Source organism: Rhinoderma darwinii, chromosome 13 (assembly GCF_050947455.1).
Source record: "Rhinoderma darwinii isolate aRhiDar2 chromosome 13, aRhiDar2.hap1, whole genome shotgun sequence".
In the NCBI taxonomy this organism is placed as follows: Eukaryota; Metazoa; Chordata; class Amphibia; order Anura; family Rhinodermatidae; genus Rhinoderma; species Rhinoderma darwinii.
Window position 1 is genome coordinate 22,751,144 of NC_134699.1, and position 15,209 is coordinate 22,766,352.

Genomic DNA, 15,209 nt, shown 5'->3' on the forward strand with positions numbered 1-15,209 from the left:
TTGTCTGAAATTCAGGACCTGTTTTCTCCTGAAAACAGCTCCGTAATTTCAGACATATTTGGCGTTGTCGTGTGCACATACCCTAAGGCTGGATTCATACGACCATGTTACGTCCGTAATTGACGGATGTATTTCGGCTGCAAGTCCCGGACCGAACACACTGCAGGGAGCCGGGCTCCTAGCATCATAGTTATGTACGATGCTAGGAGTCCCTGCCTAGCTGCCGGACAACTGTCCCGTACTGAAAACATGATTACAGTACGGGACAGTTGTCCCGCAGCGAGGCAGGGACTCCAAGCATCGTACATAAGTATGTGTGTTCGGTCCGGGACTTCCGGCCGAAATCCGTCCGTCCATTACGGACGTAATGTGCTCGTGGGAATCTAGCCTAATGGTGATGGAGTGAGGCAACTCATGATGTGTCCATGTTTTCCAAATGTGACATGAAGTGGACATAGTCTTTAAGTGTACCGATTTTTTTTTTTTTTGTACTGCTCCACAACATGTGGCGCCACTCAACAATCCGCTTCATCTTCACGAACTCTGGCGTTTTTTACTGTGTTCTTTGGACTATATGACCCTAAGGCCGTTGAAACAGCGGCCGTCCCACGGACCTATGTAATTCAATGTGGCCGTTCACACAGCCGCTGTTTCAACGGACCGCGTGAAGGGTCCGTGGGAAAATAAGACATGTCCTATCTTTTCACGCATCCCTCCATAGACTCTCAAATATGGGGGATGCGTGACATCGCGTCCCGCAGTGCTGAGCACGGATGCACCTCGGACGTGAAAAATGGCAGCGCTCGTGTGAATCAGGCCTAAGAAACATTTGCAATGGCTCTATCACAGCACATTTTGCTGTATTGATAAGCCCGACACCCCCGGCCTCCTCCATCGATGATTGACAACCTCTGCTGGATATGCTTGAACACATTTCAGCTGTCAATCATCAGTGACAGGGTGGGGGATCAATATGATGGACTCATGAGTCCGCGGTATTTTATTCTCAGCTATTTTATAAATGGCACAATATTTGAGTTTAATATACCTTTATATGATAATATACTTTTCAATAATTCACAATACTTTGATAATCTCTTGATGCTATATTAAAGTTTTACTATATATTAAAAAATTTTTTTTTACATTTGGAGCCACTTGTACGTTTTTTCTTGCGGTAGGAAATCCAGTTTCACTAATTTCATCACATTCTGATGTACAGAGGTCTAGCAACCAATCAGATTCCAGCTCTCATGATTCCAGTACAGGTTAAAATATGAAAGAAGTGATCTAATTGGTTGCTATGGGAGCTGCTGCTCTTATTGTATGTGTTGATTTGGATGGTTGAGGCCTAGTTGTTGTCGGTATCCGCTCCATTTGTTATGGCTCTTCGGTCACATAGGATTACAGCGTGTCTGTAACATCCGTGTCATGTCCATAATGACACGGCAGATCCAGCATCCAGCCACGTTAAACTCCACAGCGCAAATGTATTTAGTCAATTAGTAATTCTCAGTCACTTTGATGTGTGAGTGAGGCGTGAACGTCTATACCAACACAGCCCACAGCCTAAATAGTGTCACCCACATGTACTGTGTACACCGGGAAATAAATACAGTCCCACAGCGACACTTCATATGTACGTCCGTTATCCTCTGAGAACACAAAATGTTACTCCACCTCCCCCGCCCCCGGCAACTTTTAATGAACAACCTAATATAACCAGATCTGTATACTTCATATTCAGGACATGATGTAGGTGCCAGAGTAAACACAAGAATGAAACATCCAGTTGAACTGCCCTTGCCACATATAGTGCCAGCACGTTGGCACCTAGATTAAGAGCTCTGCAGTTACAGCTTCCTCTTACCTTAAATATACATCTATAACTTAAAACCGCACAAAAGTATTTGATATAAAGTGGTACTCAGTATACAGACATGCGTTGCAGCTCTGCTCCATTTAAGGAGAACCCGTCACCTCTCCTGACATGTCTGTTTAAACACTTGTATTCCCCACGAAATAACAATTATTTTTTCTTAGAATTCTACATTATGCCGTTCCTCTATTATCCCTCCTAGTAATGTATTAATACACTGACAACTGTGTGTTAACATTGCTCTTGTTAAAAGGATTGTGTTACTACACAGTCTCACTCTGTCGGCACTGATTGGACATTGTCAGTGATAACAACCAGTTATCAAATTATTCATAATTTTCTAGGAAGAACAACAGAGGAACAGAACAAAGTAGAGTTTGAAGAAAAGATGCTCCAGAATTGTTATTTCATGGGGAATACAATTATTTACTAAAACAGACATGTCAGGAGAGGTGACAGGTCCTCTTTATGGCTGCAATACCACATGCAACCTGTGGACAGGTGTGGCACAGTATTTGAAAGAAAGTAGCCGTGTTTTTCTAAACCTGTACAACCCCTTTAAGAAGACCTGTCAGCTCTCCTGTCTGTTTTAGTAAAGGCTTCATTCACATTTGCGTATTTGGGTCCAAAACTACGGAAGGCTTGCAAATCTTTCCATTATTACTTTTTCTATGTTTATGTTCCACTTCTGGTTTTGGCTTACAAATATTGATGCAAAATACTGACCAAAATACTTGTATTCCCCATGATATAACAATGGAGGAGCATCTTTTCTTTTTTAGAAATTTGCGTTAATCCTTCCTCTGTTATTCCTCTTGGAAATATATGAATAAATTGACAACTGGGCATTATCATTACAATTGTCAAAATGAATATATCCATACCCAGTCTGACACTGTCAGCACTAATTGGATAGCATCAGAGTATGCATGGTATGAGAATGGTAACACCCAACTGTCAGTTTAGTCATACATTTCCAGGAGGAATAACAGAAGAACGGAACAATGCAAATTTCTAAGAAAAGAGACTCCAGAATTATTTCATATACAAATATTTACTAAAACAGACATATCAGGAGAGTGGACAAGTCCTCTTTAAAGGATATGCCATAAATGTTTGAAAGGTTGGGTCCGACCTATTGGGAGAACTGGGGTCCTCTGACCCCCGTTCTACCAGGCGAGCCAGCCAATAGTGACCGCATCCACTGAATTCAGAGGTTGTTTCACAGCTCTCTCCATTCCAGTCTATGGGACTTATGGAAACAGCCAAGAAAAATATCCTGCTTGTTGATGGTTTTTAGCTGATGACTGTTTCCATTTATTATGCTTGTTGACGGTTTCCAGCTATCCTGCTTGTATACACAATGTTACCATTTACAGTATGATTGGTCTATCAATAAGACTTCTCCATGGTTTTCCTGTTCTGTTTTGAAGGCCTATGCTTGTAAATGTAGTGATTCCTAATAGGCATATATTAGTGAATTACTTTATATGCAGCTCACTGACTATTACTGTAGGATTATGAAACGTATGAAAAACGAAACAAACTTTTGACATGTATCCTTGAGTTTAAAAAGTTTAATATAATTCTAACCATAATACACCTATGGAAAAATGACCGATTTGCACAGGTCTATAGAGTAAAAATCAGCGATACACATATATACGACACAAGTGCAAGTTCTAGAGTTTATTGCTTTGCAAAGCCGGCTATATCACATAAATATACAGGATTGTCTGATGTCTGCAGCAGGGTTACTGACGTGGATGAACGGGACGCTGCAAGAAGATAGAGAGGGAAGAAGGGGCCACACTAACTCCAGACGCAGTAGTCTGGTTCCAGTCTGTAGAGAGGTAAGGCAGCGGTAACGTGGAGGGATTATGGATGTTCCACAGACGAAACTTGCTTGTCACACGCTTTATCTGTAATAGAGAAGTGTCACTTTTATTTATTTATAGCTATGTCTTAAAGGGGTTTCCACATCACACGAGCATGTTTCGTCCGTAATGGACGGAACGTATTTCGGCCGCAAGTCCCGGACTGAACACAGTGCAGGGAGTCGGGCTCCTAGCATCATAGTTATGTACAATGCTAGGAGTCCCTGCCTCTCCGTGGAACTACTGTCCCGTACTGAAAACATGATTACAGTACGGGACTCTTGTCCTGCAGCGAGACAGGGACTCCTAGCGTCGTACATAACTATGATGCTAGGAGCCCGGCTCCCTGCAGTGTGTTCGGTCCGGGACTTGCGGCCGAAATACGTTCCATCCATTACGGAAGAAACATGAGTCCAGATTCACATGAACGAGTGCAAACTCGAATGTGAAAAATGGCAGTTTTTCACGTCCGAGTTTCACCCGGGCAGGTCCCGTTTTCACGGATCCCCATATACTTGAGTCTATCGAGGGATCTGTGAAAACGGAACAAAACATGTTCTATTTTTCAACAGACAACGGCCGTGTGAACGGCCCTATTGAAATACATGCAGCTGTGTGACAGCCGTTGTTGTAACGGCCGTCACACAGTTGTATACCACGATCGTCTGAATTTGGCCATACATTGATAGGATAAGCCATAAATGTCTGGTTGGTGGTGGTCTGAGAGCTGGGTCTCCCACCAATCTTGAAAATTGGTCACTCTGCTTATGTCTAGAGGGAAGGGAAACCCCTTTAATTTATGTGTAGTAATACTAACATGTCAAATTGTATATTATATATTCATCATAGTGTAACATTTAACAGGGAAGTATAATTCATAGCTCAAGATTTATCTACACTAGTGCTGTGCAAACTATGGTTCTCCAGTTGATGCAAAACTACAACTCCCAGCATGCCTTGATGGCCAAAGGCTGTGCAATGCAGTTTCAAGACAGCTGGAGAGGGATTTAATTGGCTGCTCTGGGCAACACTAACGGCTTGTCCACATGTAACGGAACTGATGCAGAAAATTTCTGCAGCATTTCCGTTACAGCTAGCAGACTTTCCGCTGCGGAAAAACCGCATCATTTCCTGCATTTTTTTACTGCAGAAAATGTTGCGTATTTTGCTGCATTTTTCACAATGCTGGTAGATGGTGATATCTCCTCTGAAATCGCAACAATTCAGTCCATTTTCCGCAGCAGGAATTGAAAAATACGCACCACAGGTCAATTTCTGGTCGGAAATTTTACGCAGCGTGTGGATGAGGTTTGTTAAATCTCACCCACTTTGCTGCTGCTACTGTATTCTGTTGCGTATTTTCCATCCGCAAATCTGGACAGAAAATACACAGCAATTCCGTTACGTGTGGATAAGTCCTAACACATGGAGTATGGAGAGTCCCATTACAAAATCAAAATGCTCCCCCAACATGGTGCAGACCCTCGAGCAGCCACTCCAACACTCCCCAACCCTCCCTTGTCCGTACATGCAGCCACCACCCAAACAACACAACCCCTCAGCGGGCAGCCCTCACGTATAGCCGCCATCATACCCCACTTTATTCATTAATATGATATACCCACCCCATAATTCCTTTCAGCCTAAATTCATCAGCTCTTTTAACCAAGAATTGCCGCTTCGGAAAACGGGTAAAAAAAAACAAAAAACAATATTTAGCTTCACTGGCATTGCCATGGTGACGCGTCCCTCGGTTCTGACTACAGCCCAGCCTCCTATGATGACACTGCAGCCCATGTGACCGCTACAGCCTGTGATTGGCTGCAGCAGTCGCATGGGATGAAATGTCATCCTAGGAGGTTGGGCTACACGGAGAACATCCAGGAAGCAAAAAAGCTATGATAACGCCAGGGAATAAGTATAGACTTTTTTTCTTAAATTGAAACAAAAAAAGTTATTTGTTTTCTTTTTCAGATTTGCGTATTTTTGCGACGGAATCGCAGGGTTTCCGCGGAAAAAATCACATTTGCTATTTGTTGTGGGTTTTACCTCCACATTGAATTCAATGGTAAAACCCGCAAGAAAAGTGAAACGATTCTGCAGCATAAATTGACATTTTCGCCACGGAATTCCGTTGCGTAACTCTGCTGTGTTTACGCTACATGGGAAATACGCCTAACAATGGTACGGTCTCTCTCTCTTTATGGCTATTTAGGATGTTTGGCCTCACTCCACAGGCTACTCGAAGGAGTATCCAGGGGGGGCCTCCATATGTGTTATAACATTTTATATATAGCATATTGCATTTACAATGGTATGTAAGGTGAAAGACACCGCTATAGAACCATGTCTGTCCCTTATTGCATGCTCGTGTTTCTGTCTATGACCTTATGTCTATTAATGCCAGTGATACAAATCTGCAGTAGAGAAGATTGCACAATAACGTCTCAATTAAAAAAGAAACCCAAAAAAAACACAAAAAAAACCAGCATGACGCAACCTGGAACACTCTGCGGGGAGAAGAGAAAGTGATAACAGTGACTCTGGTTTTCTCTTTGCTGGAAATGTTCTGCACAAAGTCAAATGAGAAGTGATCTCACCATAATGGCCCTCCTGTCCCTGGCATCCTGACACTGTTCTTGAGACGTGATTCACTTTCGGTAAGTTACGATGAAAAAACCCGAAGATTTTCCATTTCAAGATGACTCTAACGTCCTGACATGTACACGTTGTGCTGAAGCTGTTACTTAAAGGGGTCATCCGGGTGCTGAAAATGCTTTGCTAATGGCTGAAAATAAGATAAATTCACAAAAGAAGCGGTACTCACCTATCCTTACTCCCAGCGATCCAGCGCTGACGCTCCAGCGCCACTCCCAGTGATTGTTTACATGAATGTAGCATGTGACCACTGCAGCCAATCAGAAGGCTCAGCAGCCATGTGTTGTATTGTTGGCATTATGCCAGTAATACGATGGGTCGCCAGCCACTATAGGGAGCTTACAGAATACTGTTTTGTTATTGAGTCCAGTTATGTTAATCTAATAACGGATGGTGGATATTCACTTTAAGATCACTATAAATATGGGCTGGGATATTTGGGGATCTATTATTCAATATGAAGAAGCACCTTCTATACGTGGGATTGCAGTTTTTGCACATTTTGAGACAAAAATTTCACTACAAATTCTGCTGTGGTTACACATTTATATTGACTGTGACTGTAAAACCAAAAAGTTTCCTATCATGCAAATTTGCAACTTGTGCCAGTAATAATATTGCACCTGAATTGGGTGGCACACATCATGTTCCCCAGTGCAAGCTATGGGCTAAACAAAATATGACCTTGGCTGCTGCAAATACATTTTGTGGTTAAAGGGGTTTTCCAGGGACACAACATTTTTGACCTAATATGTAAATATTGAATAAAGTTGCAAATATAGAGTCTGTATTAAATCTGAATACGTTTCTTCCTATTCTCCCTACCTCTGCCCTGCTGGATGTTGAGATTTTCATCTGTCTCTTTTTTTTCCTCGAATACCCACAGTCCTGTGTCGATACCTCACTGACCTACATAACGACACAGGGCTGTTCTGTACTAATTATTCCGCCCTCTCTGTCTATTGGCACCCCACTAGTTCTCCCTTCCCCTTCAGTTTATCCCACCCACCTGCTTTATCTGAGGTGCGGTCACAGAATCCTGTGACCGCACCTCAGATCTCTAATGTGATCCCCATCATCTCTGTATATATGTAATCCCCATCATTGTAGATACCATCGGGGCAGGCAGCTTGCGGGCACTGATGAAAATGGTGCCGCTATTGAAGCAGAAACAAACAAAGAGCGGAGCGTACATTGAGGACGCTGTGGACCAATAGGATGCCTCAAACCTGTGACTTCTGACGTATACCTGTGTTTGAGGCATCCTATTGGTCCACAGCCTCCTCAATGTCCGCTGTGTTTATTCTTTGCTTTTACTTCAATAGCAGCCCAATTATCTTTACGTGCATGCTATTAATCAATTTGCGGGGCGGGCAGCTCACAAGCACTGAGGAATAGCATGCATGCAAAGAAAATCGGACTTCTGACGTATAGCTGGGTTTGAGGCATTCTATTGGTCCACAGTCTCCTCAATGCCCGCCGCTTTGAATTTTTTGCTTGCACCTCAATGCCCGCCCCATTTTCTTCTCATTAATGAAACTACTCAGTGCTCGTGCGCTGCTCGCCTGAAAAAAAATCAGTGTCCCTGGAAAGCCCCGTTAAAGTCAATGTAGAGCACAGACCTAAGAGTAAGGGGATGTTTTGATAAAGTAAATGTAATCTTTTTTTTTTAGAAAACAATATATTGTGTGTATATGAATGTTTTGGGATAGGGGTGTTTGTGGAACTAATTTATTTTAAGAAAATGTTGCAATAAGATAAAAATTTAACAGCGGGTAAGAGGTTAATCAGTCCTCTACATCCACACAAGCCAACTATTCACTAAGTCATTGCCAAATGTGGGAGTTTGGGACTGTTATCTGCTGAAAGTTTTACTAGTGAAGTATTCTAGCTCCTGAGTAATATGAGAAAAAAAGCAAACTACAATAATTTATACTAATAGGGTATTTGATTACGTCCGACATAGCTCCTTCTGCTGTGCCCTCTACCCCTTTACCCTCATATGGGTAGATGCTATATTTGTTTGATGTACATAGGTAAAGTAGAAGGTACAGGGTCTCGGTGGTATAGTTGGATGGATAAGGAATGCCGGGGATGTATGGTCATCACATTATACCATAATACTATCACTTAGGTTGAATAGATAAGTATAAGTATCTTACCCTAGGCTTTAGGCAAATCCTTTTGCATGGAGCCTGTATGGCAGAATATATAGTCCTTATGTCTCTGTATCACAGAGCCATAGGCACTGCATGTGTCGTTGTATGGTGCCTCCATATGGCACCATATTCCCCCCTAGAAGCATTGCACACCTCCGTAATACGATCTATCACTCCATGGCCAACAGTATAACCATGTCCACTATTCTACCTCTTCCATAACCTGAGTTATATTTAGTATAAGTATGTTCCCTTTGTATTAGCCGTAGAACTGTTAATGAATTTCAACGTACAAAACACTTTTCTTCACATTAATAAACATTACAATCGCGGGTAACATTTGATATTGTTGAATATTGCGCCATTGTTTATTCCTAAAAACCCATTAGAACGGGGGTGGTGTCAAATTCTCAAAACTGAAGGAAAGTTGAATGGGGGTGCAGATCGTCTGGCCTTGAGGTTTTATTACGTGTTTGTGGATGTATGGATAGTTGGCAGCCCCAATGGACACCTATCAAAAGTCCTAATTGTCAGAATACAGACTTGCAAAATCGGGAACAGTCACAGATATGTGGAGTGGATCAGGACATCTCTAGGTAGGATCATGGTTAATTCATAGATAATCTATATAGGATTAATCAATCCTTCCCTTTTTTATGTCATACAGAAGGATGGGACCCCCATTTTGCCAGTTATGCGGAGGTGGTATAAAAGTTGGAAGGTATCTTACTGACCATACATGTTGATAAGACGTCCTACCACGCATGTGCCAGCACAAGGAACACATATATAGATAGATTTAGGTACCTGTCTTGGTGTCTGCAGTTTCCATTGTGTCTGCTCTGTCCTCCAGATTTGTGCGGTTCAGAAGGGTTTCTAGATTATTACTGGTTGGACCCTCGTCATCTGGAAACCAACAGCAAAAATAGATGCTGCTGAGTAATTGACGTAATGAGTGGTACAAAGTAACATATGTGAAGTGCTGATGATCTTACCTTTGCCACAGTCCACACCACAGTCCACACCACAGTCCACACCACAATCCACACATTCTTCTGGTTCATTAGATGTGGGTTCTTCTGTACCAGTTTCAGTGTCATCTGTGCCTTCTTCAGTGTCATCATTTTCATCATCGCTGTCGCTCAGAGACCCAAGGGACTGCATATGCGATTGGACTAAGCGCTGGACGGCTGCAAATCACAATGTCAAATGTTACTGAAATTTGCTTTGGAAAGCAGATAAATTTGAATAAAAGTTGAATTAGGTATATAGTGAGGCTGAGATCGAATGCACATAATACACATATACAATAATATTTTACATATAGCACATGGATTGCCTGCATAGGATATTATAAGTCGGTTACCAATTACATGCAACATCTTAAAGAGGCTCTGTCACCAGATTTTGCAGCCCCTATCTGCTATTGCAGCAGATCGGCGCTGCAATGTAGATTACAGTAACGTTTTTGGCCAAGTTATGACCATTTTTGTATTTATGCAAATAAGGCTTGCAAAAGTACAACTGGGCGTGTTGAAAAGTAAAAGTACAACTGGGCGTGTATTATGTGCGTACATCGGGGCGTGTTTACTACTTTTACTAGCTGGGCTTTCTGATGAGAAGTATCATCCACTTCTCTTCAGAACGCCCAGCTTCTGGCAGTGCAGATCTGTGACGTCACTCACAGGTCCTGCATCGTGTCGGCACCAGAGGCTACAGTTGATTCTGCAGCAGCCTCAGCATTTGCAGGTAAGTAGCTACATCGACTTACCTGCAAACGCCGATGCTGCTGCAGAATCATCTGTAGCCTCTGGTGCCGACATGATGCAGGACCTGTGAGTGACGTCACAGCGTGATCTCTGGAGAACACGCTCTGTGTCTGCACTGCCAGAAGCTGGGCGTTGTGAAGAGAAGTGGATGACACTTCTATACACAACGCCCAGCTAGTAAAAGAAGTAAAAACGCCCCGATGTACGCACATAATACACGCCCAGTTGTACTTTTACTTTAAACACGCCCAGTTGTACTTTTGCAAGCCTCATTTGCATAAATACGAAAATGGTTATAACTTGGCCAAAAATGCTCGTTTTTTAAAAATAAAAACGTTACTGTAATCTACATTGCAGCGCCGATCTGCTGCAATAGCAGATAGGGGCTGCAAAATCTGGTGACAGAGCCTCTTTAAAGTGTTTTCTCAAAACAACCCCTGTTTACAATGAAGCCACTCAGTGATCTGCTGGTTGCTGTGGGTCTAGTTTATGAAATTTCTGGGAAAAATTGCAGCTGACCATACACTTCTCCTGTATCGACCACAGTGGTATTTCATGCCATGTAATTTGTGGCTGGGACAACTCGAGAGCAGCTCTTTATTAGTTCCTCTCAACTCCCCTTCTATTACGTCTCTAATAGGGCATACGGGAGGGTGGGGGGGGTTGTCTAGACAGATTGTATCGGTTGTATTAAGGCCCTTTTACGTGGGCAGATTATCGGACAAACGAACGGTCATATAACACTCGTTCCCGATCATTGCCCTGTATAAACAGGGCAGCGATCAGCAGATGAAAGAGCAAACACTCATTCATCGGCTGATCGTATTTTATGCAGTTTTATGTATTTTATGTAGTTTATGCAGCATGAAATATTATCGTTGTCGGCAGCACATCTTCCTGCGAGATGTGCTGCCGACATGTTGGAAGTGTATGAAGTGTATCGTAGCAGCGATCGCTCATCCCCATAAATTACTGGTCATAGCTCCTTGTGGAAGGAGCAACAAGTTGTCTCGTTGATCGGCGCTCATTTACACGGCCCATGTGGGGCCGGTGTAAGTGACCACTCAGCCATATTGTTTGTACATCTACTTAGCTGTTGTGTGATATATAGTTGATCTGAGGAGAAATTGATTATTATAGCCGTTTGTTATTGTTTCCCCAAAGTTTGGTCGGTTATACATGGGCAGATATTCTGCATGGTAACAAGCACCAGTCGTCGAAACTGCCTGTTGATCGGCGCTCATTTGTTTCTTTTACATGGAGCAATGCTTGGCAGTATGGAGACAAACGATCTTCAATAAAATCGTTTGTCCCCATACAGTTTGCATCATTGATGTTCTATCGACAAACGATAATTTTTTTTTAGCGGTATTATCAATGCAATCTGCCGACAAACTAACGTTTGCTCATTTGACGGCTGATCACTGCCCTTTTTACATAGGGCAATGGTCGGGCACGAGCGTTTTTTGTTGGTTTTTGTGTAATCCACTCAATTATTGTTCCATGCTACTGTCCAATCACATTAATTTAGTGTTTGTTTTAGAACCAGCATGACTTCATTGGTTGTACCCATCACACTTCATTTGTAGCAAAGAAGCAAGCAATGTCTTGACAATAATTGAAAAAAAATTATTTAACGCAAGAAATATAAAATATATACGAGGCCAACAGGACAAGTTACTGAGCATCAAAAAACGTTAAAAAAATGTAGTACAGGGTAAAGTTGGCCATGGACATGAAACAATTATCAGACAATATATTTTTGGACGAGCGTTGGGACCTCCTTCACACACTGAATTTTTCTGCCAATTTAAGCTGCATCAAAAAACACTTAATAAAACACTAGCGTTATTAAAATGCAACATCCCTTTTTAATGTCATTTTTCATTTTGTGTCATTTCGAACATCCTTTTTTCTGGCATCCTATAGAGAAGACTATGGTAAAAACACCTGAAAAAACTCCATACCCAGAGCAGGCTGCGATTTGAAAAAAACGCCATTGACCACAAAATTGCCTCAAAAACGCCACAAACCAAAACGCAGTAGTATGTAGTGCATTTTATATTTCACTATAGACTTTATTGTAACATCTGGCTGAACGAAAAAAACGCATAAAAAAAGGCCATGAAAAATACACAAAAACACAGCAAAATGCTGTATGTGAATCCAGAAAAAAGGTTGTCTCATGAAGAAAACCTGTCACAACAAACATGCCATCCGAGTGACATATAGTTCTTTGTGGAAACATACAATATAACCTTTAATCTATGGAAAAATGTTATGTAGTCCTGTTAAAATCATATATATATATATATATATATATATATATATATATATGGGAACAGCCATGTAAATTCTACATCCAAATCTACTGGTGCCTCAAGAGGAAGTGTCATGGTTAATCTCTCCGAGATAACTCACCTTTCATTGATGGGGGGATATAGGCACATGGATTTGGTCTCGTTGTCTTTAGTGGTTGGGCATCCCCTGTCAGCTTCTATGAGGAAACGAAAAGAGGGGTAACAGGAAGCTGAAAGGGTTTGACAGCAATCTTCCCTGACTACCATGCTTGTTTGATTCGGGCGAATAAGCACGTTATTTCTATGGAGATAAGAGGCTGTCAGTCACCTGGTGCCGCTTATTTTGGGGACAACAAAGAATCAATCAGGGTAGTAATTTGAACTGTCTTATCCTTTTGACCCGGACTACAAATGTGGGTGGACGGTCGACTGTCCAAATAAAAACGTAGACAGCTGTTAAAAGTGACAGGTCCAGAATACTGTGCACCAACCATTTTCATTTGCAGAACTCAAACCGACCACAGAGGCTAATGAAATTACGGAATATTATTACTATTTTTTTACGCTTTTTTTCACCCTTTAACTAAAAGTTTTGGCTTCATATCCAAATATTTTCTTACAATATCCTATTATAACAGCATGAAATGTTTTTGCAGCCTGTGAACCGTTTCTGGACTCCATCAGAATTGGACAACTTTCTTGAATACTTCTCCAGCCATGCACGCCTGCAGACATGAATCGTATTGCTCAGCAATTCCGTCATGTTGCATCTCCTTAAAATACAAACACTTAGGAACTTGACCCCACAAGTACATATGCGCTCCACTGCTGGGGGGCCAGTCTAGTGTGAAAGGCCAAATTGTTATTACTGAAGTCCAGAGACAGCCTGCTGGGGTCCCTACAGTATGGAGGCTGGACTGAGCAGAACAAGCAAGGTATAGAGGCCGGGGGAGGACAGAGGTCACCTATGTACTTGTAAACTTAAAGAGAAAAGTATCAATCCTTTCAGATTATATTATATTATACTATAGAGAATCTGAATATAATCCACTTATGTTATCAGTCATTTGTAGGGCATTGTTGGTAAAGTACGTCACTTGCTAATGTCATTAGCTGTAACTACGTGGCTATGTTTCTGGATTGCAGTTATATAATGTTTTTTATTTTGTGTGGACAATACTATCTACTTGGAAGGAGGTTTTTGTAGATGAGATAACAGAAGGATATAGAGAATAAGAGGGACACCTGACCCGAGATGGGACCCACCTGCCACTAGCTCAACCATTCCTGCAAATGGGTCACTCTCCCCTACTGCATGGCCCTAAACAGCTGGACCACAGTCCTTCTCAATATTCAGGTTGACCATTATGGACCCACTGCACAGTAAGTATCCCCCTAATAATGGAGCAAAGCCAGCCAGATAGCTGGCGCTCACTGGCAGTACCCCCTGTTTCTCAATGCCACCATATTGTGGCGTGACATAGATCACGCCTTACATGTTTACCATAATTAGGGATGGGCCTATAGACTGGCCTATAGAAATCCCTATACAAGACCTACTTAAACCCCCTATTCTTCAAGTCCTTGGTCCTCCTCCACCAGTATCGGGACCACATGTAGTCTTGGAGATGTCAGTTTCTTTTCGGTTCAGTGCGCCTATCCTATAGCTTAGAAACAGCAGGTCATATAACATGTAATATACATCCCTACTAAGGTTGGATTTACATTACTGTGATAATAATGCTGCATTTTAGTATCTGTATTAGGTCGCAACATCTGAACCGAACTTAAATCGCCATTGGGTTCAATACTGATCTAACAGCAGAACTGCAGGGGTTACGTCTGTAATGTGGACGCTAAAATGCATCTGTATTACGGCCGTCTTCTTGTGCAAAGCATATTCAGAGATGTACTTCCAAATTCACAGTAGCGCAACATTTTTAGGTGTATTATTGTGCATGTTATACATTGCAGCAGTGCATATTATACGATTTGTAGGTGACTCTCACCAAGTCCCAGAAAATACAGTGCACAATTGAAGTTCTTCATCCTTACCCACTGCCACCCCCCTCACCGTTCCTCAGGTGGCCTTGCTTTGCCTTTGAGGTCATACTCACTGTGATTTTGGAGCAGAACGTTCTACGCTTTAAATAAACCCTTTTGTTCACTACTCTGAATTTCAACATCCCCCCTTCATCACAAATTCCATTACGTATTTTCACCCCATGTGGCGGGGGAGGGAGGGTAGGAGCGCAGTTTATGAGGGGGAGGGGGTAAGCTATACCTGTTTAGTTGCTTAATAAGCCAAAAACAGCTAAATTAAATTTAACCCATTCACTAACAGATCCTCGGAAATATAGAAGGGTTAATACAGAACAAATTGTTGTAATAGCTGAACTCAATGGTTGTACGGAAGAGGCAGAACAAGATGGCTGCTTGATTATTACGTATTCCGATCATTTACATGTTGGTATTATAGGGGTTGTATAAGATTAGACAAAAAGCCCTACTTACTTTCTAGAGACAGTGACACACTTGTCCATGGGTTGTGTCTGGTATTGCAGTTC

The 15,209-nt window shown here is 42.0% G+C and overlaps 1 protein-coding gene across 3 annotated transcripts in view; it reads right to left on the reverse strand.

Annotated features, from left to right (window-relative positions):
- Nucleotides 1-3,553: 3,553 nt before the first annotated feature.
- The window catches only part of PPP1R1B (protein phosphatase 1 regulatory inhibitor subunit 1B), a 54,754-nt gene continuing 43,098 nt past the window's right edge, over nt 3,554-15,209 (reverse strand). For 2 of the 3 annotated variants that reach the window (XM_075845720.1, XM_075845718.1), the window contains exons 4-7: nt 12,764-12,839; nt 9,569-9,763; nt 9,381-9,479; nt 3,554-3,801 (exon numbers count right to left, since the gene is read on the reverse strand). In XM_075845720.1, coding sequence (XP_075701835.1) covers nt 3,758-3,801; nt 9,381-9,479; nt 9,569-9,763; nt 12,764-12,839 — 414 coding nt within the window. In that variant the 3' untranslated portion in view covers nt 3,554-3,757. Of the gene's footprint in view, nt 3,821-9,380; nt 9,480-9,568; nt 9,764-12,763; nt 12,840-15,209 lie in introns of all 3 variants that reach the window. The other variant, XM_075845719.1, reaches the window with a different exon arrangement.